The sequence below is a fragment of the Thalassophryne amazonica genome, chromosome 5, assembly GCF_902500255.1.
Source record: "Thalassophryne amazonica chromosome 5, fThaAma1.1, whole genome shotgun sequence".
NCBI lineage: Eukaryota > Metazoa > Chordata > Actinopteri > Batrachoidiformes > Batrachoididae > Thalassophryne > Thalassophryne amazonica.
Window position 1 is genome coordinate 26,383,079 of NC_047107.1, and position 22,666 is coordinate 26,405,744.

At 40.7% G+C, this 22,666-nt stretch overlaps 1 protein-coding gene across 1 annotated transcript; it reads right to left on the minus strand.

Moving 5' to 3' along the window:
* Window positions 1-4,541: 4,541 nt before the first annotated feature.
* On the minus strand, window positions 4,542-7,948 carry LOC117510209. Its single transcript, XM_034169828.1, has one exon. It carries the CDS (start codon window positions 7,122-7,124, stop codon window positions 6,132-6,134), a length of 993 nt encoding a protein of 330 aa, XP_034025719.1. The 5' UTR covers window positions 7,125-7,948; the 3' UTR covers window positions 4,542-6,131.
* Between the last annotated feature and the right edge of the window lie 14,718 nt (window positions 7,949-22,666).

Genomic DNA, 22,666 nt, shown 5'->3' on the forward strand with positions numbered 1-22,666 from the left:
TTATCTTTGTCGGCCCGAACAAAATTCACAAGACCTATTGTAAAGTCATGCAAATCATCTGCTGCCATCCAAGCCTACGTTTTCAGTAATTTATCACACATTTCATTCTTTTGAAGCAGTTGCAGTTTGAAAAGCCCACAACAATAACACATAATTAATTTAAAGTTACCCTGTTTCATGGTCTAATTGTAATTAGGGGTGTATACCGGGTCTCAGTATTATTGAACCCCCGGTGTAAGATGTTTGGTACATGTAACCGTAATCTCATTCCCCATATTTTCCATATATCTGCACTGAATGTGGCGAGCAGTTAGTCCACTGTTTTGTGCAGCTGCTCAGAGTACTTCAAGTTGAAGCAACGATATGTGTCTGACAGCACAGTGGTGACGCAACAACACACCAGCGGTGATTTTAAAAAAATATTTATGCTGTAGTTTTCTTTCAGATATGCACAAAGTCTCTGCACGTCATCTGGTTGTGTTAGCACAGCACCAACACACCAGCTTAAAACAAAAAACTGCAGCACACCTGCACTAAACAATGTAGTCCCCCCCCCCCCCCCCCAAAATACACACAATGTTTCTTTCTGAGGATGGCATGAAAAAAGCATCAGCAAAACCTTCTTATTTGTCATTCAGGTTGCGCTTTCCACATAAATACACAAATTCCCCATTCTTTCTGCTCAGACTGTGCAGGCCAGGGGCGCAGGTAGAGGAGAAAGAGGACGGAAGGGTTCCCACAACACCCTGAAAGTAAAAGTCAACTTTTTGAAGACCGTTTTTGCACATGCTGCTACGACTACTAATATTATTACTACTACTGATACCACTGTCACTACCACCAATAGTAATAACTATTAATACTACTACGACTACCAATACCACTAATAATAATTTTAATGCTAATACTACTACTATTACTGCTACTACTACTACTAATAATAATTTCTCACAACTAAAATATTTAATCGGAAATACTCTGCCTTAGTTTTAATACAATGTTGTACTAAGTGGAATGGAATTGATGAACCATATAAATTATTTTAATTAATAGACTACATTGACTATTACATTGTTTGGCGCACGCACACTGAACAGCACCTTTTAATGTGGGCATACATGCTCCGTGTAATTACACGGACATGACGGAATCTATAGATAGCACTGCAACAAATGTCCATAATTTGCCCAAAGAAAGGTGGACAAAGTCCCTTAAACATGTCCCAGATGTGTCAATCTGAACAATAAGACAGTATTTAATAGATAACATTTCCGCTGTCAGCTGTAATCCTGTACACACTGTGCACACATTTTTGTCATCATTTAGTATTACAACAACAAAAACAGCTTGTGTGAAATGATATTTAATGTTTTGATTGAAACGTGCTTCTCACAAATGATAACTGTGTTTGGGATGAAAGCTGGAAAAACAGAGCACTTTTCAGTGTTCTCAGGCAGATTGCAGAATGCTATAAAAATGCAACATTCTATTCATTCTGCAAAAACATTCAACCGTACTGCTCCAGTTGTCATGGAAAAAGAAAAAACAAAACCAACTCACTGTACACTGGTGACCTTGACCTCACCTCTCAGCCTTTCTCCCTGCACTCGGAGGTCTCGGGTTCACTTGTCTTGTCCTCGTCTGTCCCCACCAGCTCTCAAACAACTTCTGAATTTATCATAAACCAAAGTGTCTATATCAGAGAGCCTTTGGTCTTGGATCTGGAGGACATTAAAATTCGGTTCGAGCCCCGTATTCCTGTCCAAACCAAACCTGACTCCAGCCCGAAATACATTTTAATGTTTCTGTCAAAACCTGGTATTTTCATCCAAAACAAATCCCCACAAACAGGAAAAAAGCCATTAGTTCCTATATTTTTGTTGTTTTTAATTAACAAAAAGGGACGTTTACCTCATGTGAAGCAGACCTGCACACACAGATTAAATAAAGCCTTTTATTATATAGCTGCGCTCTGATTGGCTGATTACCGGTCAGATATTTTCCCATATCCAGACCGGTTTCCATGACTATTGGTCTACCACGCGTATTTTCTTTACAAACCAGGAAGCTAAAAACACGATTGGAAAAGGCAAGTCGGACATGAACATACTCCATAAATATCTCAACAGCATCGGAAAAAACTGATCGATAGCTTACCAGCTAACAACTGGACCATCTGTTAGCAAGTTCTTCATGACCGTCAGCAGCATATTCGGGTAATACTGTACATTTGTGTGTTTATATGTATATGACAGCCACATAATAAACAAATTAACCACGCTTGCTCGGTACGGGAAGATCAGACCTCTCGCTCGGTTAATAATCCTTTATTCATCTGATCTGTTATTGCCTCCTTTCATCTGGATCCATCATCAAAGACACACCAGTGTCCAAATAAGATGTCCTTATTTTGGAAATACTTTAGTTTCTTATTGTGGAAACTATCTGCGAATAAATGCAGCATTTTTGAAGAAGTCCCTCGGTGTAATACAGTGCTCCAGGTGTGTTTTCCATCCTGCTTTGGTATTGTCCCGCCACCGGCCAAAAGGAAAAAAAAAATCACTTATTTTAAAAGCTGAAAATGCTTTATTAGCATCACAATGCTCCATTTATTCACAATCACTGTTCACAGTAAGCAGCCATTCACCTTTCTGCTTGCGACGAAAAAAAGAAATGTCATTAACGATCAGTGATGCCGGTAACGCGTTACTCTAATCTGACCACTTTTTTCAGTAATGAGTAATCTAACGCATTAATCTTTCCAAATCAGTAATCAGATTAAAGTTACTTCTCCAAGTCACTGTGCGTTACTATTATTTTTGCATTGAGGGTCGATCAATTATTAGAACAAGTGACTGAGATAAGGATGTCTTGGACAACACATATTAATAATATTGTGACCAAAATGAGCAGAAACATCTTTTTAATTCGAGGCAATGCTCAATTTATGTCAACAGCAACAAGGAAATTAGTTTTACAGTCTTTAGTGTTGTGTCACTTAGACTACTGTTCTGTTGTGTGGTCAAAGGCTGCTCTCAAAGACCTGAACAAACTCCAGATAGCACAGAATCGAGCAGCAAGACTCGCTCTAGGCTGTCCTTTTCGAACCAGTGTTAACATCCTACATCACAGACTGTCATGGATAACAGTGAGGGCTGTTCTTCTGTGGTTTCTTTGCAAAGAATTTGGACCATACACAAATCCTTTAGCCTGTTCTTTAAATTTCAACTCACTGGTAACAGGCATGAGTTTAACACAAGACAAGCTACTAGTTCTACTTTTGTTTTGCCTCTGCCAAAAACTAATGCTCTAAAAAATACATTTATATATCGATCCATCTTATATTGGAATCAGTTGCCTCCGGATGTGAGGTTAATATGAAATCATATAGTTTTTAAAGCAAATCTTAAGAAATGTATACTCAACAAGACAGTTCTCCTAATGTAGTGAATGTAGTGTTGCTGTTTGTTTTGTGAAGAAATAACTGTTACTTGTGTATGTTCTGTGAATTGTACAGTTGGTGCTTGTGAGTTGTATAAATTGTAATACTTTGATGTAATTATAATATTTTTTATTTGAGAATAGACCCCTGGAAGAATAGTCTCTACTTTGGTAAAGACTAATGGGGATCCTTAAATAAAGAAATAGCAGCATTAAACTTGGTCTGTGGGCAGGAGGTCGGGGTTCGACTGAACTGCCTACTTTAAGCGAGCTGTGAGCTTTTCATCCACGGTTTTCTGCAGCAGCTACGACTCGTCCTCACCTCTTAAAGTGCGGTGACAACAGCACACCTGCACTGAGCTTTACAAAGACATTTTTATGCTTTTTTTTATCCTTTATTTAGAATTCTGACCAGAGCTGCTCCGTATCTGCTCGCTAAAAACAGCTGATCCTCCGCGACACGTCAACAACTAACACTATTTTCCACTCAAATGCACCTAAACTCTCTTTCTGAGGACCACATGATGTGAAAATGCAATAAAACTTTACCTGTAAATCTGGTCATATTTTCTGCATAAATAAATGTTATCCTTTCTTTGTGCTCAAACGCCAAAGCAGGGGCGAATCCAGATTGAATGGGGGTGCGGCAGGGATGTGCCCCCCCCCCCCCACACACACACAACCCTAGATTAAAGGTCCAGTTTTGAAGCCTTTTTTACTACAACTACTAATACTACTTAAAATAATAATGATTTTGACAAGTAAAATGTTTAGAGAGAATTTAAATGTTAGAAAAATGTTACAAAGAATTTAATACTTACATTTATAAACAATGTAGGTTAAAAATTGCAAGTTTTACTGTTACAGTGCTGTCAACAATTAAATATGAGGTCAAGAAAGATGTCTTTATTTTACCTTTTATAAAACAAGTATTTATTTTCATTAAAGTCAAGAAAGGGTGACTATAAAGTGAGTTTTGGCAAAACAGGTATCATTGTCATGTTGAGGTGGCAGAGGGTTGTTGTTGGCAGCTGGGGAAAGTAACTAAAAAAGTAACTAGTAATCTAACTTTGTTACTTTTCCAATTGAGTAATTAATAAAGTAACTAAGTTACTTTTTCAAGGAGTAATCAGTAATCAGTAATTGGATTACTGTTTCAAAGTAACTGTGGCAACACTGTTAACGATCCACTGATGATGCAATGGAGACATGCACATCCAAAACACGTAAAAAGGCGTGCAGGACCAAGAAAAATATACCAAAGATAGAAACCAAATGATCCACACAGCCACAGTGCTCCAATACAAAAATAACTTTATTTAACAAAACATGAAAGGGCTGGTCGCCCGAAACGTTCCAATACACTCCAATAGCTCCAAAGCATTCCGTACACTTTTTGTAACTTTTCGGCGTAAAAGTAATGCCGAAATGTTACAAAAACGTAAGACAAAACTTTCTGTAACATTTCGTAACGTTGTAACATTTTGTAACGTTTCAATACACTCCAATAGCTCCACAGCGCTCCAATACACTTTTTGTATTGGAGCGCTGTGGCTGTGCGGATGATTTGGTTTCTATCATTAACAATCCACCGACCAAAAAAAAAAAAAAAAAGCAGCTGAGCACTATGCTGACATGACCAGTCTGTTCTGGCCCAACCCGCTGCAGAGGGCATCAGGTTCTCCTTAGCCTGTAAAGCCACTCTTGGACATGTTTGAACAAATATGCATTTAATGATTTGCTACCTCGTCAACCCTTGGTGAACGTCAGAAATCTCAAATTGCTCTTGTTTGCTGTTATTTCACGCATTTCACTCTTCTTGTGCACACATGGTAATTTACATACAGATAGGATTCAGGCAGTTGATTTATAAGCATTTGCTGAAGCAGGAAAGGTGAATTCATACAGGCCCATCATACTGAAAAACAACAACAAAAAAAAAAATAAATAAGTATGAGAAATTTAAGCATGAAGCCAGTTGTTAGCAATCAAGCCTCAAGTGCTTTGCTCGCCTTTGAGAAAAATCCATTTTACTATAAACTGCTGAAAAATACATGAACTCAACCTTAAAATTCCATAGTGTGGTTATTAAAACATTCCTACATTTTGATTATTCTGCACATATGTTGCTGGCAAAAATAATAAATTCTGATATTGGGTATTTTTTTGTGCATATCATCCAAACAATTAGCGTAACATCAAAGACTGATGGAGGGTAGATATAAACCAATGTATTAGAAAAAAGTACGCTCAGCTGGACATTTTTCCTCTGACGTCATCATACCACTAGCATGGCGACAATTACAAAGCAGGTTGCCAGTGGTGCCGAAAAGGGGAGGTTAAGGAGAAGGATTCTAGGATCTCATGATTGACAGGGGCCCAAAGAGGTCCCTAATACAATTATAATACTGACAAAATAATATGGGGGGGTGGCCCAGTAAGATATCTTTTAATGGGGCCCAAAATCCCTGATGGCGCCCCTGCAGGTTGCTAGTGCTATTTTGTTGCTATACTGAGTCTACTGTGGATCTTTGTAACTCCGGTGATGGCTGCCCTCTTCACTGTCGTTCATTCCTTCATAAACTCTTCTTGCAAATGAAGCAATGGTCAGAGGTGAGTACAGCACTGAGACTTGATTACTATTTTTTTTTTTTTAACATAATGTGGGATGTAAAACCTGAATAGACTCTTTAGGTGCTCTTCACTGTGTTTTTAACTTTTGTAAGCGAGCTGGATTTGATGTTTTTTTCTGGGATCTTCAGGCAGGACAAACACGGATAGACACCCACACAGGCGTTGTAGTCATGGATCAGTGCTTTCCACAGGGTCTTTTTTCCGTAGATCAGCACCATGGCCGTCGCTGTGGTGTAGACGGACGTGAAGAAGAAAGTGAGTACGATGGCGTTCTCTTGGTTGACTGCTATCTGATAGTGCACATACAGGTCGACCACCAGGAAGCAAATGAAAACCACCACGAGGGACAGGGCCATCTGGATCACCCTCAGCTGAGTGTTGAACTTTGGCGCATGAGCGCTGTTCGTGCTGGCCTTCATGTTGCGGAGGTGTACAGCCAGGAAGACCGAAATGGAGATGCAGCATTTAATCATAACCAGACCCGGTGCTACATCAGCGAGGATCAGATACATGGCTTCATAGATCTGCCCGGGAACGGTGTCAGGGATCATAATCCCACAGTCTTGGTTGACCCTGGTGTTATTGTCTGGATGAAGCACCACAAGCATTGGTATGCAGGTGGCCAACCCACACAGAGGAATGAGACAGATGGTGAAGGTCAGGTGCTTGAGGATGGCGGCCTGCATGCGTGTGTAGCACTGATTGGGTGTGGCCACCAGCTTGGTGCTGTAGTAGAAGGTGAGAAAGCTGGTGTCCCACATTATGGTGAACTTCAGGCTGAAGATTAACACCAGTATGACTGCATAGGGCATGTTAACAATGCGGCACGCTTGGTCCACCTCGTCCATGGTCATCCAGAAGTAACAGAGCAGCTGGTGAACGGTGTTGGCCACCGACAGAGCTGTGATGATGGCTTCACTGGGGCTCCACTTGTTTTTTTGCTTGTAGTTCCATATACTTGTCAGCAGGATGTAGAGATTGAACAAGGCAGTTGTGACGGCCAACAGGCCAGTCATTATCCAGATGGCCATCTTATTTCTCCCGAGCATGTTGATTACCTCAAACCTGTTGAGTGAAGAGCATTACGTGAATGGCTTAACAGTCTTACCTCCCCATGAAGAGATTGATGCACACGCAACAAAAATGAGATGATTCTTCATGTTTGCTGCAGAATGAAATCCATCATACTGCAAACTCAAAATTTTGCCAAGCATATTGTTCTACTTTCTAGTCAAAATATCTCATCAGACTTAATATAAGACATATTCCCCTAAACAGTAACATTAAAATGAGATATAAGAGCTTGTTTTTCAAGCAGTGCATCTTGAATGTCTTAACAGTCTGGAATACATCTTGTTTTGAGTCATATCTCAGGCAAAACAAGACTTTTTGAAATATCATAAGGTTTTAAAGCTGCTTTCACACCGGGTCTACGTAGCGTTGCATAATGTTGTGTACAGACTATGCCAAGCTTACGTTGCCGTATGCTGACGTATGTGGCAATACGCTGAGGGACACAAAGGGGTGCGTGAAATTTTGGCTAGAGCACTGGACACAGAAAGTATGTATGTAGTTTTTACGGAAGTCTATGCAACACTATGCTACTGTACACCACGCCTACCCAATAGCATGCTACCCAATGTCATTTTATTCATCCCTCTAGACTCAATTATCACTGCCGGACTTTATTATTTTTGGACTGCAGGACTGTTTTAATGACCGCAACATGCCATGAAGGAAGGTAGAGGTCGTAGCCAAGGTAAGAAAATCTTCTCCTGCTCCTTCTTCGCATGATTCCAGTGATAAAGATGAGGAATCACCTGCACCACTGTCTGAACATAGTGATGCAGCTGGCAATGAAGGTTTAAAAACACAGAAGTGTCAGGGTTTGAGTTTTTGTTTGTTTTTCTGTTTTATTTTGTTCTGTTGGTTATTTTTGCATTTTTTTTGGGGGGGGGGGGGGGGTTGGTTTGTTTATTCTCTTGCTGGGTTTTTCTGCTTGGGTCTGCCTGTCTCTGCTTCTCTTGTCTTTCTCTTGGTTCTTGGTGATTGATGTTTTGCTCTCTCTCTGGCCATGCCCTGATTCTGGTGATTTCCATGCACACCTGTTTGTGATTTGCTAATTACCACCTGGGGTTATATAAGCTCACTGGGTGTGTTTGTCCCTTGCCAGTTTGTTGTGCCTTGTACCTTCATTCCAGCTCTGTTCCTGCATTTGTATTCCTACCTGCCACATAGTGTGTACCTGACCTCCAGCCTGTTGCTTCGACTACGCCGATTGCCTGGTGTTTTTTGTACCGCTGCTTTTTCTGGACTGCTTACTCGTGTACCGACCTCTGCAAACCACATCAGTAAAGCCTTTTAAAAACCAGAGCTGTTTGTTTGAGCCGTGCATTTGTGTCCTGCAATTCCTGATCATCCAGCCTGATAGGAAGAAGAGGCCCACTGTAATTCCAACAGCAGCAATGTGTTCTGGACAGCCGGCAGGAGTGGATTGACAGACAGAAAACTAGTTTGATATAGTGCCAAGGGCTACATACAAGGCAGTAAGCAACCGTACGCAGTTGTAAGCAAACCTAGGTACGCAACCATATGTCATCGTACAGCAGCTTATGCATAACCTACGCAGGGACTACGCCAAATCTGCACTTTTTGGGCATAGTCCATACGCAGCACAACATAACTCTACATAGGCCTGGTGTTAAAGGGGCTTCATTTGTAAAAGATAAATGGTCTTGTTTCAAGAAATAGATGTATCTTGAATTGAGACAACAAATCTGCTTTATTGAAAATGATGAAAATGGTCAGCATGCCAAACTCACACTAGTACAGTGTGGCTGTTTTTCCTTACATCTCCGTGATACTATTTTTAATTTTAACTTTATTTAACCAGGTTAGTCCCATTGAGAATGAGATTTTGCAAGGGAGACCTGGACAATTATGAAGTTACCAATTCACCTAAACTGCATGTCTTTTTAAATGTGGGAGGAAACAGGAGTACCCGGAGGAAACCCACACAACCCCCACACAGAAAGGCCACAGGTGGGAATCTATCCTTGACTATTCGATGACTGGATAACTTTCTTGCTGTGAGGCAATAGTGCCAACCACTGTATCCATGTGATATGTAAAGAATACAGAGGCAAAATAATAATTGTAACTGTAACTGTAATTATGTTTCCTTCTCTGCTCTGTTGCACTCTGGACAGACTTCACCACATTATTCCAAAAGTAAGAAGTAAAAATAAATACTGTCATTAATCAGTGTTCCATAAATACTGTGAGCCAAAATGTTGAAGAAAAAAAAAAAAGATTTCTTTTTTATGCAGTCCACTTTGTCGTGGACTTTCACTTTCTCGTGAATTTTCCACTAATCAGAAGTCACTAACCCCACATGTATTCACTAACCCACGTGTGTTTGATCACAGCCCACCCACCCCATGTGGGTCTGATTGTGTGGTCGCTTTCTCTTTATTACTGGTGGAAAGCGTGTGTGGTTAGTGTTTTGTTGTTGTTTGGGGTTTTTGTAAAAATGAGTCATTTTATGAATGTGGAGCAAGTGCTTCAGTTATTTTATGAACTGGAGGAAGACAGAGCGCACAGTGCATTGTCAAAGTCTGAAACAGACAGTGAGGATTCTGGTGCTGAAAGAGATGAGCCCTTTTTTGTTCCAGAGGAGCAACCAAAGTAGGTGGATCCACCAACGTGCGCATGGAGATCTGAACAGAAGGTCGAAGCACGCACTTCTGTTTCCAGATCCAGATCTCCGCTCGGACGTGCAGCAGAGACACGCCCCACCGCTGACTGCTGGAACACGGAGGAAGACACAGACACCTCTCCAGCAGTAAGCAGATTTCAGCCTCAAAGAACACCAGCAGTCCAGGTTGATACAGTTTCCGCCCAAAGTCCAAAACACCTTTTCTTTTGTTTTTTGCAACTGACACAATTAGAACAATTTGCACCAACACCAATAAAATTTCTGCTAAAAGCAAAGCATTAGGGAAAAAATACAACAGGACAGGCATTGAAATGAAAGATCTGTACAATTTTTTTTGGACTTCTGATATACATGTCATTGGTGTCACTGCCAAGTCTACTGGAAACAAAATAATATTTTGTCTGTGCCCTTTCCAGCAAAAGTAATGTCCAAAGACAGATTTAGATCGATCTGGACCAATGATCCAGATGAGGATGTAGAAAATGATAGAAAAAAGGGAACACTGGGCCATGACAAACTGTTTTTAGTCAGGCCTCTTTATGATGACATCCTCAGTGCCTGCCAGGCCTATTACCACCCGGTGAGGTAGCTGGCAGTGGATGAAAGGATGGTGGCGACAAAGGCAAAAACTGGAATGACTCAATATTTAAAGGACAAGCCAACAAAATGGAGCATGAACCGTTTTGTGTTGGCTGTTTCAAGTAATGGCTACACACTAAAGTTCACCATTTACACTGGCATCGCTGTGAACACAGTGAGCACGGGCTGTCATACGACGTGGTCATGAACCTGATCCAGCCATCCTCTCTTGGTACTGGGTACCACATTTACATGGACAATTTTTACACGAGTCCCAAACTGTTCACGGACCTGGCTAACATGACGTTTGGGGCATGTGGCATATACAGTGAGAACAGACGAGGATGCCCCAGAGGGAGGGCAAATGCTCTCACAAAAAATCTGAAAGAGGATCTATAAGATGGATAAGAGAGGGGCCTCTGGTGTTTGTAAAGTGGATGGTATTACTCCACCCATCGGAAAACTGCACGCTGGTACAGGACAGTGTTGCTGCACTTCCATGACATTGCAACCACAAATGCATTCATCTTGCATCGTGAGATCAGCAGTGTTAAGCAAGTGCATCCCATGACACACAAGGACTTTATGGTGGAGCTGGTGTGTCAACTGTGTGGCACAGACAAATCACGTGTCCCCCAGAACAGGAGCCGGAACCACATTCCTGTGCCAATTGTGACAGGCACAGATCCTCCTCAAAAAGCCATAAAAGGCAGATTGAGGTGCCAACAGTGCCTTCAGGTGGACAACAAGAGGGGTGACACACCGTGGAAGTGTCAAGCCTGCGATGTGCTCCTCTGTGTTGTGTTGGATAGGAATTTTGTTTTGTTTTTTTGAGTGGCACAAATAATTTTGACGTGATAGTTTTGCAAATAGTTTGGCATTAGCATTTCCTGCACTACATGTTTGTGAAATGTACAATTTATATTTACATTCTAAATCTTATTGTGATACCTGACTGTTTTGTAATTAATTGTACAAAAAAAAAAAAAAAACGCCTGAAGCATTTCCTGCATTTATGTAAATAGTTATATTTAACTTTGTTTTTGCCTCATTTGTATATATGTTTTTGAAATTTACAATATATATTTACATTTTAATTTATGAAAATGGTTCATTAATCAAGATTGTGGTTTTCACAGTAAAAAAAAGCAAACTTTTTTTCTTTTTGGATGTTATGTTTTTGTGTGATTTTAGGTTCACTGTGTTAATACAGTAGGTCAGAATGAATGAGAAACACACAGGTGAGGTTGTGCTAAAAACGATGACACCAAACAAGGCCAAGTAAACACACTTCTTAAAGGTAAATTACAAGTATAAAGGTAAAACCAAAAGTAGTCAAAAAACGGCCTATTATTCGCTGGACTCCAGAAGGTTAAATAAATGCTTGTTAATTAGAAGCCAATCTGCTCTGTGACAGATCTCAGATGCTAAGCAGTGTGGGGCCTGATTAGTACTTGGATAGAGACCTCTTTGGAACACCAGTGGCTGTGTGCGTTTTCCAGGTAAATCTGGAGTTCTGTTGGGAAAGGCATCTAGTGTAAAACATGTGCCAAATACCAGTGTGGATCTGCTGTGGGGACCCTGAGAAACTGGAGCAGCTGAAAGGACAGCAAATAAATGTTTGTTAATTGTAAGACTAATTTTCTTTGTTTTGTTTTTTTTTCTTCTTCTGTCTTAGAAGATGTAGGGGCATGTCTTGAATCTGGAACAGTATTACTGTTGTAGAGCTCACAATAAGGTAAATACACTTGAGAGTAGCGCACCACGGTCATAGAGCCCTCCGCCAACACTAGCTGACAATTCCACAAAATTTCACCTTGGAAAAAAATGTTCAAGGTCAAAGTCCAGGGGCGTAGCACCAAATTCTGGGCCCTAGGTACTAGCCATATTGAAGACCCCCCCCCCCCCCCCACACACACACACACTATTATGTTCTTTTTTTATTAACGCAAACACCAAATTTCTAATGCGTATTCAAACCAGGTCTAAATCATGTATACCTTAGATCACACCTGGAAGTCAGAACCTGGAAGTCTTTTTAAAGTTGGGGGAGTAATATTGAGTTGTGGGGTCTAGGGGACCAAATTGCACCATTTTCTAGAAAAATGGTGCAATTTGGTGCATTCCCGTCTGTTAAAATGCACAGGAATGCACCAAACTGCACCATTCCCACCTGTTAAAATGCACAGAAATGCACCAAATTGCACCATTTTTCTAGAAAATGGTGCAATTTGGTTCTCAAGACCCCCCAACTCAATATAGCTAGCTTTCAAGCTCACCTCTCTTTTCAAAGAATTTGGTTAGCAGCTGCTTTCCCTCATTTAGTTTTCTTTCCCTGCCCTTTTCGCTCTTCTTTTTTGAAATCCGGACTTTGATTTTTTTTAGGAAAGAGAGTTGATTTTATTTCAGCCTAAACACTAGGGCTGCAACTAACGATTATTTTACTAATCAGTTCATCAGTTGATTATTTTTTTGATTAATCGTTTTGGAACTCATCTGCTCTCTGCCTCAGAGCGCACAGCTCTGGCACGTTCAGCTAAGTTCCTGCATGTCTCTGAGATCCCGTTCTCACCTTGCTTCTGTTAAATGACTGTGCACGACCAAGAACTGTATGAACGCTCATTTCCTCAACAGTGAACCTTTTTTCCAGAACTGTGAACATTCCTGTTTTAAGCCTTCAGTGAACTGCTTGTTGTTAAAGGCTTCAGTTTGATAAGTGCAGTCACTCACCTCTGTTCTCCTAGTTCCTCATACTCGGCTCTGTGCATCCCACCTGGTTCTGGCTCCAGTCCCATATATTTCAGGATTTCAGTTCTCTTACAATATTGGCTCGGGAACCTGTAGCTCCCTAATTTCCACAACTACAAACAGGCTGACTCTCTATTCTGAAGGCACCCCCAGCACAGCAATATTATTTATTTATTTATTGTAAATAAATCTCTTTTCTTTCACAACCAGTTCTGTTCCTTGCTCCCAGCATTTGAGTTCATCACCTGTAACGGTACCGTCCCGTCCGGACCGCTAATCATAACAACTTCTTGCCTAGCAGGATGTGAATCTTCAGTTAAAAAAAAAAAAAAAAAAAAAAAATCTCAAAGATCTATGAAAAATTGTGGGGTCCAGGCTGTTGGCAGACAGACAGACAAACGGGAGTGAAAACATAACATTGGCGGGGGGATAAATGAGAGTGATTGAGGTATTTTTGATTGAGATATAATGCAAAATGTACACCAAATGGGCTTTTCAATACTAAATTCAAATATCCACAATCCAGCTCAGATCTCAATCAAACATTGTCAGGTGTCAGTGAGTGCCAGTCTGCACTTCACTTTCAAATGTGAGTGTGATTGGGGCACGTTTAAAAAATATACATTAAATTGGGTTTTCAATGATAAATTTAAATGGCCACAAAATCTGTAACTGGATCAGAACCGGTGTTGCAGACCAATCGGTCCCCCTAAAAATTGGTCCCCACTGGTGACGCAGTTCATGGATTAACACCTCGTTTCTGCTTCAAACTGCACTCCAGTCATTATCTGTCTCGGAGACAGATATCTGAAGCTTTTGTACAACAATCATTTCCACATAAATTCAGCATTATTTCATCATAAAAGGCAGCAAAGCAATCAGAGCACCGTGGTTAAAGGAGCTGCTAGCTGTGCATCGGTCATTTCAAAGGGTCACAGAATTTTGTCGAGTTTCTGCTCAAAACTGACTTTAGAATGATTTAAGAGGTTTTACCTTCATCATCTGATGGTTAGTAATCCCATTAATCCATTTGATCGCTTTGGGTGAAGAGACTCCGTCTCAGACGTGCTGCTGTGGTCTGAAATGACTCGTGCAAATGCAAAAGGCGGACCAATTTTTAGGGGTGGACCATTCGGTCTGCGACACGGATCAAACTTTCTCAGTCGATAAAGGATACCATCCTACATAATGCTCTCAAATATGAAAGAAACTATTTTTTGACTAAGTTATGAATTTTTGAAGATTTTTCCTGACTTTGACCTTTGAACTTGAAAATTTAATTAGAATTTTGTTGTGTACGAGATGAAAAGCTACTTCTAACAGGGCACTGACTGTGAAAATTTTTTTCAAGGTAAAATTTTGTGGAATTGAAACTAGTGTTGGTGGAGACTTGCGCTCTCTTGTAAATTGTCGGTACATGAACACATTCAGTCATGAGGCAGCGTTTGTGCATAACTGCAAGGGGCTGATTGAATTTGATTTTGTGCTTGCAGTCACTAATTTATGCAGAATCCTCATTTCCATTCTGCTGTCTGCATGATACCACACTCTCCTGTCCACAAGAATTCTGAGTAAATCACACCCCAAACTGTTCTCAAATCCAAAGTGCAAAAGTGCAGAAAATTGATTTATATAATTAAGAATGTGCAAAAATATATTAAATCAGCACTTGAGATGAAAACATCAAAAGCTCTTTACCTTTGCTTTGGATGATCACTGAATCCAAATTAGGATTTCCTGCTTTCCTTCCTTTTCTTTGCTAGAGTTGAGGAGTCTGTCTGACTTGATATGTTTTGCAGAAATAGATTTTGTTCTGTTTCTGCTAACATTAATCGCTGCCTGAATATGTCAAATCGGGCCACACAGCAGGGCGAAGTCTTAAGACTGAAGCATTCCTCTTCGGGGTTTTTATAACGATTATCTTTGCATGCGGTGTGTGACAGCAGGTAGCTGTGGCGCTGCGTTTGCATTGACATGAGGGCGGACAGGATATGTGGTCATTTTGAAGATCCGGTGATTTACAGTATGTCAGTCAATGCACCGTGGCCCGAACTGACAGACTCACATTCTGCAAAAATCCACATGCAAACTGTTATTCCCGCAGCTCGGCCACATATTTGCAACCCCAGAACCACATGCAAACACCTGTTCACCTGATAATAAATCACCTCTGAGTCACCTTCAGCAGCTTTGTTCATGCAATACCTTATCACTGCACTTTAAGCTGTGCTGCAAAAGAAATAGTTCAGCCTGTAATTTGTTTCAAACTTTCTTTTTTTTTAACAAATAATAATCATGTCCAGATAAATGTGATCGTTTTCACACAAATAAATTTTCAGGGTCATCACCTAAAATGGCTTTAATTAAATGCAACTTGACTGTTAAACTTACCAGACCTGTTAAAGTGTCTTCCAGCCAAAGATATTTTTACACCTATGAATTATGTTACATTTTCAAAGACTAAAACTATCAGTTTGACACACACACACACACACACACACACACACACACACACACACACACACACACACACACACACACACACACACACACACACACACATACATACGAGTGTATATATACACTCAACAAAAATATAAACGCAACACTTTTGGTTTTGCTCCCATTTTGTATGAGATGAACTCAAAGATCTAAAACTTTTTCCACATCCACAATATCACCATTTCCCTCAAATATTGTTAACAAACCAGTCTAAATCTATGATAGTGAGCACTTCTCCTTTGCTGAGATAATCCATCCCACCTCACAGGTGTGCCATATCAAGATGCTGATTAGACACCATGATTAGTGCACAGGTGTGCCTTAGACTGTCCACAATAAAAGGCCACTCTGAAAGGTGCAGTTTTGTTTTATTGGGGGGGGGATACCAGTCAGTATCTGGTGTGACCACCATTTGCCTCATGCAGTGCAACACATCTCCTTCACATAGAGTTGATCAGGTTGTCAATTGTGGCCTGTGGATTGTTGGTCCACTCCTCTTCAATGGCTGTGTGAAGTTGCTGGATATTGGCAGGAACTGGTACACGCTGTCGTATACGCCGGTCCAGAGCATCCCAAACATGCTCAATGGGTGACATGTCCGGTGAGTATGCCGACCATGCAAGAACTGGGACATTTTCAGCTTCCACGAATTGTGTCCAGATCCTTGCAACATGGGGCCGTGCATTATCCTGCTGCAACATGAGGTGATGTTCTTGGATGTATGGCACAACAGTGGGCCTCAGGATCTCGTCACGGTATCTCTGTGCATTCAAAATGCCATCAATAAAATGCACCTGTGTTCTTCGTCCATAACAGACGCCTGCCCATACCATAACCCCACCGCTACCATGGGCCACTCGATCCACAACAATGACATCAGAAAACCGCTCACCCACACAACGCCACACACGCTGTCTGCCATCTGCCCTGGACAGTGTGAACCGGGATTCATCCATGAAGAGAACACCTCTCCAACGTGCCAAACACCAGCGAATGTGAGCATTTGTCCACTCAAGTCGGTTACGACGACGAACTGGAGTCAGGTCGAGACCCCGATGAGGACGACGAGCATGCAGATGAGCTTCCCTGATACGGTTTCTGACAGTTTGTGCAGAAATTCTTTGGTTATGCAAACCGATTGTTTCAGCAGCTCTCCGAGTGGCTGGTCTCAGACAATCTTGGAGGTGAACATGCTGGATGTGGAGGTCCTGGGCTGGTGTGGTTACACGTGGTCTGCGGTTGTGAGGCTGGTTGGATGTACTGTCAAATTCTCTGAAACGCCTTTGGAGACGGCTTATGGTAGAGAAATGAACATTCAATACACGAGCAACAGCTCTGGTTGACATTCCTGCTGTCAGCATGCCAATTGCACGCTCCCTCAAATCTTGCGACATCTGTGGCATTGTGCTGTGTGATAAAACTGCACTTTTCAGAGTGGCCTTTTATTGTGGGCAGTCTAAGGCACACCTGTGCACTAATCATGGTGTCTATTCAGCATCTTGATTTGGCACACCTGTGAGGTGGGATGGATTATCTCAGCAAAGAAGTGCTCACTACACAGATTTAGACTGGTTTGTGAACAATATTTGAGGGAAATGGTGATATTGTGTATGTGGAAAAAGTTTTAGATCTTTGAGTTCATCTCATACAAAATGGGAGCAAAACCAAAAGTGTTGCGTTTATATTTTTGTTGAGTGTGTGTGTGTGTGTATATATATATATATATAAAGAATGTGTGAAGTTTTGACTCACTGGGTGCAATGTTGAGAAACGTTCATTTCTCAGAATGCAAAAGATGTGAGAACCACACCCTACTTTTTCTGGGTTCGGCTCAAAACTTGTCAATTGCCCCTTGTACACACACACACGTGTGTGTGTGTAAATGTAGTGATACTCATCTGACTCTTCGAAAGTAACCATACTGTACAGTACATCCGGAATATTCACAGTGTTTCACCTTTTCCACATTTTGTTATATTACAGCCTTATTTCAAAATGGAGGAAATTAATTTTTCCCTTCAGAATTCTAGTACTCACAATACCCCATAATGACATGAAATTTTTTTTGAAATGTTTTGCAAATGTATTAAAAATAAAAATGAAGCAATCACACATTCATAAGTATTCACACCTTTTGCACAATATTTTTGTTGATGCACCTTGGGCAACATTTACAGCCTCGTCTTCTTGAATATGATGCCACAAGCTTGGTGCACCTATTTTTGGACAGTGTTGCCCAAACAATCCCGTCTTGGAGGTCAACAGTCAATTCCTTTGACTTCATGCTTGGTTTGTGCTCTGACATGTACTGTCAACTGTGGGACCTTATATGCAGACAGGTGTGTCTTTCCAAATCATGTCCAGTCACTGAATTTACTCCAGGTGGACTCCAGTTAAGCTGTAGAAACATCTCAAGGATGATCAGTGGAAGCAGGAGCACATGAACTCAATTTTAAGCTTCATGGCAAAGACTGTGAATACTTATGTACATGTGATTTCTTAGATTATTATTATTATTATTAATAAATTTGCAAAAATCTAAAAAAAACAACAACAAAAAAAAAACAAAAAACCTTTTTTCGTCATCATTATGGGTTGTTGTGAGCAGAATTTTGAGGGAAAAAAAATGAATTCATCCATTTTGGAAAAGGGCTGTAGCATAACAAAATGTGTAAAAAGTAAAGTACTGTGAATACTTTCTGGATGCACTGTATATTTGACACAATCATTCAGGTGGTACCTAAGGATCCTCTGAAGAGACCGAGTACAAAGACATCAAGCCATTGGCTTAGGTCACTGGTTAGTCCACAAGCCTTACAAACATTCAGTAAGACACGAAGCACCAGTACCCTAAAGCTTTGGACCTTCTTTCTCCTGCCAAAATGAATTGTTTCAACAGATGACACCATGCTGACAGACAGTGTTTGATGTGTTTATTAGCTCTCAATGGCAAAGGTCAGCAGGGAGGAAAAAATGGGAATTTGCTGCGCATTTGCTGTGCAATGTCTATGTATGTTTGTGGAATTGGTTGGTGTGCAAAAAAACCAAACTTCCAGCTCCTTTCCAATGCAAATGTTATATTACTTTAGAAAATGAATGACTAAATGAATCACTACACTGTACTTCTGTACAAATACAACCAGATATTCTTAGAAACTGTAGATCACCTCAGATAAACTGTCATTTTATAACATTAAAAGAAAGAAATGCATTTTAAAAAGTCTTGTCTTTTAGGCTTGAGATTGTCTTTGTGGTTTCTGTGCTTCTCCTTCAGCGTGACTAATTGGTTATTTTTAACAACTGGAAAATCCATCAGAGTTCAGCTCTGATTGTAACTTATTTCAATACAGCAAATAAATGATGAAATTGCAGCACAGCCACAGTTGGCTGGTCACGATGTCAGTACCATCAAAAAATACTGAAAAATATACATGTGAATCTGGTGAGAGTACAGAACACATTAATAAAACAGGAACCTGGATTCTGTCTTCCACCGTCAGGCTTTAAAGGTTTTTTTTTTTCCTCAGTCAGGTTACAGATTGTTTGAGCTGCACAACAGCAGACGATGACAAAGGTTTGTTTGTAAGTAGAAGGTTGCCAATCCCAAAACTGCTGCTGTGGCCGGATGCACCCACACAGTATTTACGCTTATATGTAGTTTGTAGCTCCTCAATGCAAATGCATGCTCCCGCACCTGACAGCTCCCATGTATGTGTGTGTGTTAGGAGGTAAAGACAGTCTTTGTTGAAAAGTGCAATCGTGCCCAGCAAACGCTCCCTGAGTAAATAAAGGGTTCAAAAAACAACAAAAAAAAACACCACTCCACACACCTCTTTGCAACGCTCCGGTAGTTCACGCCCTCTGGCAGCACCGCGTGTGGTTCAAAGCGCGGATCCAATCATGTAGCTGAACCCACTCTGCCACTGTACCACTTCCCTCAAACCCTCCAGCAGCTAAATAGAAAGTCAGCGAGTCAGGGCTTATTTTTCTTTGATTCTGGGAAGTCAAGTTCTACCTTGGCCCATGACGCCATCCTACCTGTATTTTTGTTCCCGCTGTAGGAGGAAACTGCATCTGAAGTTATAGCACCAAAAAAAAAAAAAAAAATCTAACACAAATGCAGCGTGGTCACTGTGGAATATTTTCTTTAGAGCACTTTTAGTATTTTGCAGATGTGTACTTTTTTGCTTGAACCAAACTTAGGATTCTGTTTTTTTATCCCAAGGTAATCATAATTTTGTGTTTGACCACATACTATAGCAAATTACCATGTACATGTGTCGGCCTTTGGTTTGCTGTCAGATGGAGGAAACTACAACTGCAAGGTGCTATGAAAAACAGGCACTCAAATTACCCAACAACTGCATGCTAGAATTTTACAGGAAAGGTAGTTTGCAAATATAAGTCACTGAATATGTCTTGACTTTATTTACATTAATCATTAAGAAATACAAACTGTATGGTGCTGTAAGGCAACAAAGTGGCTCAGGTTATCGCTGTTGCCTCACAGTGAGAAGGTCCAGGGATTGCTTCCCGCCTGGTCCTTACTATGTGGAGTTTGCATGTTCTCCCCGTGTTTGTGTGGGTTCCCTGCAGATACTCCAGCTTCCTCCCACTTCCAAAAGCATGCAGGTTAGGTGAACTGGATGTCCAGGGTGTACCCTGCCTGTCGTTCTATGACCGCAAGGATAGCCAGCACCCCATCCCCCCTAGTGTGCCTTAATTGAGACAGTGGCGACATGACAAGTCGAAAGAAAATGGTCACGTGACTCATGGTACCATCTTGGGTTCAAAATAGCGTTGGCAATGTGTCTGCATGTTAATCCAATTATTTTATTTATTTATTCACAGAAAATGATGGGTTGCTGTGCATTTGGAGGCACAAATAGACACAGCTGGGCCTCAAGATGTACAGATTCCCTTCAGATCCGAACAGAAGAAAAATTTGGGAAAATAAAGTCAGCCGTGTGGGATGGAAGCTGACATCATCATCAAAGCTTTAAGAGGTAAATTTATTGTTCAGTCCCATGTACAGTAAAACTCACCTAAAACGTCATTGTATAAACCAGATATTCACAGTCACCAGACAAAAAAAGTCCCAAAGTTTTTGTATTGTTTTCCATGTAATAAACACTGTATATAACAGATTTTGTACAACGGATTTTCGCTCACATCGGATAAAATGTCCCGTCCAATTGCAATGTATTTCCATTAAACCCTTCGCATGTGGGACTGGAGTAATTTCCGTGATTAAAAGCCCAACCGGTTATTTTTTCATGCTATGTACAGACTCTGAGCCGCAGCTTGACGTGCACCTGTTAAATCAGACACAGCAAAAGGCTGTGATTTCACACTTTGCTGCTTTCACTGTTTCGTCTGCCATCATATTATAATAGTTTTTACAGTGTGCACACAGATTACATTTTGATAATGGATCAAATACATTTGGCAGAAAATAATTTTCAGAGGAAATTTTGACTCTGTCATTAAATGAGGCGCATGTCCTGATGCAGGATTTCCCGTAGATGTTCGGTACTTCCTGACTGTAACTAATCCTTTACATACATATCGCTCACATCGGATAAAATGTCCAATCGCAATATATCTCCATTAAAAACCTGAGCAGTCTGGACGTGCAGAGGTACAAATTCAAGCTCAGCTCTGACACTCGCTGATTTGAGCAAAATGGGACTGGAGTCATTTCCGTGATTAAAAGCCAGACCGCTTATTTTTTCAAACCGTGTTCAGACTGGAACCTGAAGCCTGACATGCACCTGTTAAATTAGACACAAAAGGCTGTGATTTGACACTTTTCTGGTTTTACTCCTTCGTCTGCCATCATATTATAATAGTATTTGCAGTGTGCATGCTGATTAAAAATGGATCCGAAAAGTCTGCAACTTTACAGAACGAAGTCGTAAAAGAGGAAAATGTACAGCTTACCTTTGATTTGGAGGCGATGACTGTAGAAAGAAAAGCTTGCTGAGGGTCAAATTAGTGCATAATAAAGCATAATCCAGAGACGGAGACCTTAAAACTGTCACACACGTCACTGCATGACACAGAGTTACAGCTGTGCAGCTGCATAAATCAGGCTTTAAATTAATTAAATAAATCATAAAAAATTGTAAATTTGACAGCTTATCTATTTTTAGATTTGTTTTGATGTGCCTGGATGTGTTGCTGTATGTGGTTAAAATTATTTAAAAATGTTGAAAACAAAGCTTCATTCAGATGTTTAGCGCAGTCGGAACCAAAATGGTGCCATGTTCTGAATTGACACAACTCTGAATTAAGGCACACTAATCCCCCCCCCCCCCCCCCCCCCCCCCCACACACACACACACACACACACGTCCCCACCTCAGTGGTCCTTGATTGGAGTAAGTAGGAATAGAAATGAATGGATGGATGTAGGGGGAGAACAGCGAGAAAAGCCAAGAAGACACCCAGACAACACTGAAGAAGTTTAACGTTTCTGTGGCTGCAACTGCATAAATTGTGCATAGCATAAGTTTTGCTTTCACAGGGACATTCTGCTTTACAGACATTCTGTATGTCTCTGTAAAGCACTTTGAGTCACCTTGTTGAATTGTGCTATACAAATAGATTTGCCTATTCACTCCCTAGTCTCCTTCCAACATGTTCAGTCTTTAAGAACTGTCTTCTCCAGACAGATTTACCATACTGTTTGTATTTCCAAATGATTGATTTAAATGAAGTCCAAGACAAATTCAATAACTTATCAATGTTCATACATCCATCCCCAGACTCGTCTCAAGAAAGATGGCTGTAAAAGTGGATGCTTATATTAAGAATAAATTGGCTCAACTGATGTACGAGGTCTGTGATAAAAGTAACGGACCTTATTATTTTTTTCAAAAACCATATGGATTTGAATCATGTGTGATTACATCAGACATGCTTGATCCCTCGTGGGCATGCAAGAGTTTTTTCACGCCTGTCGGTTACGTCATTCGTCTGTGGGCAGTCTTTGAGTGAGGAGTCGCCCACCCTCTCGTCGTTTGATAAAAATTTGTTCAA

Coding starts and splice junctions, on each gene's coding strand:
- LOC117510209 (XM_034169828.1), bottom strand. CDS start 7,124: ATGCTCGGGAGAAATAAGATGGCCATCTGGATAATGACTGGCCTGTTG.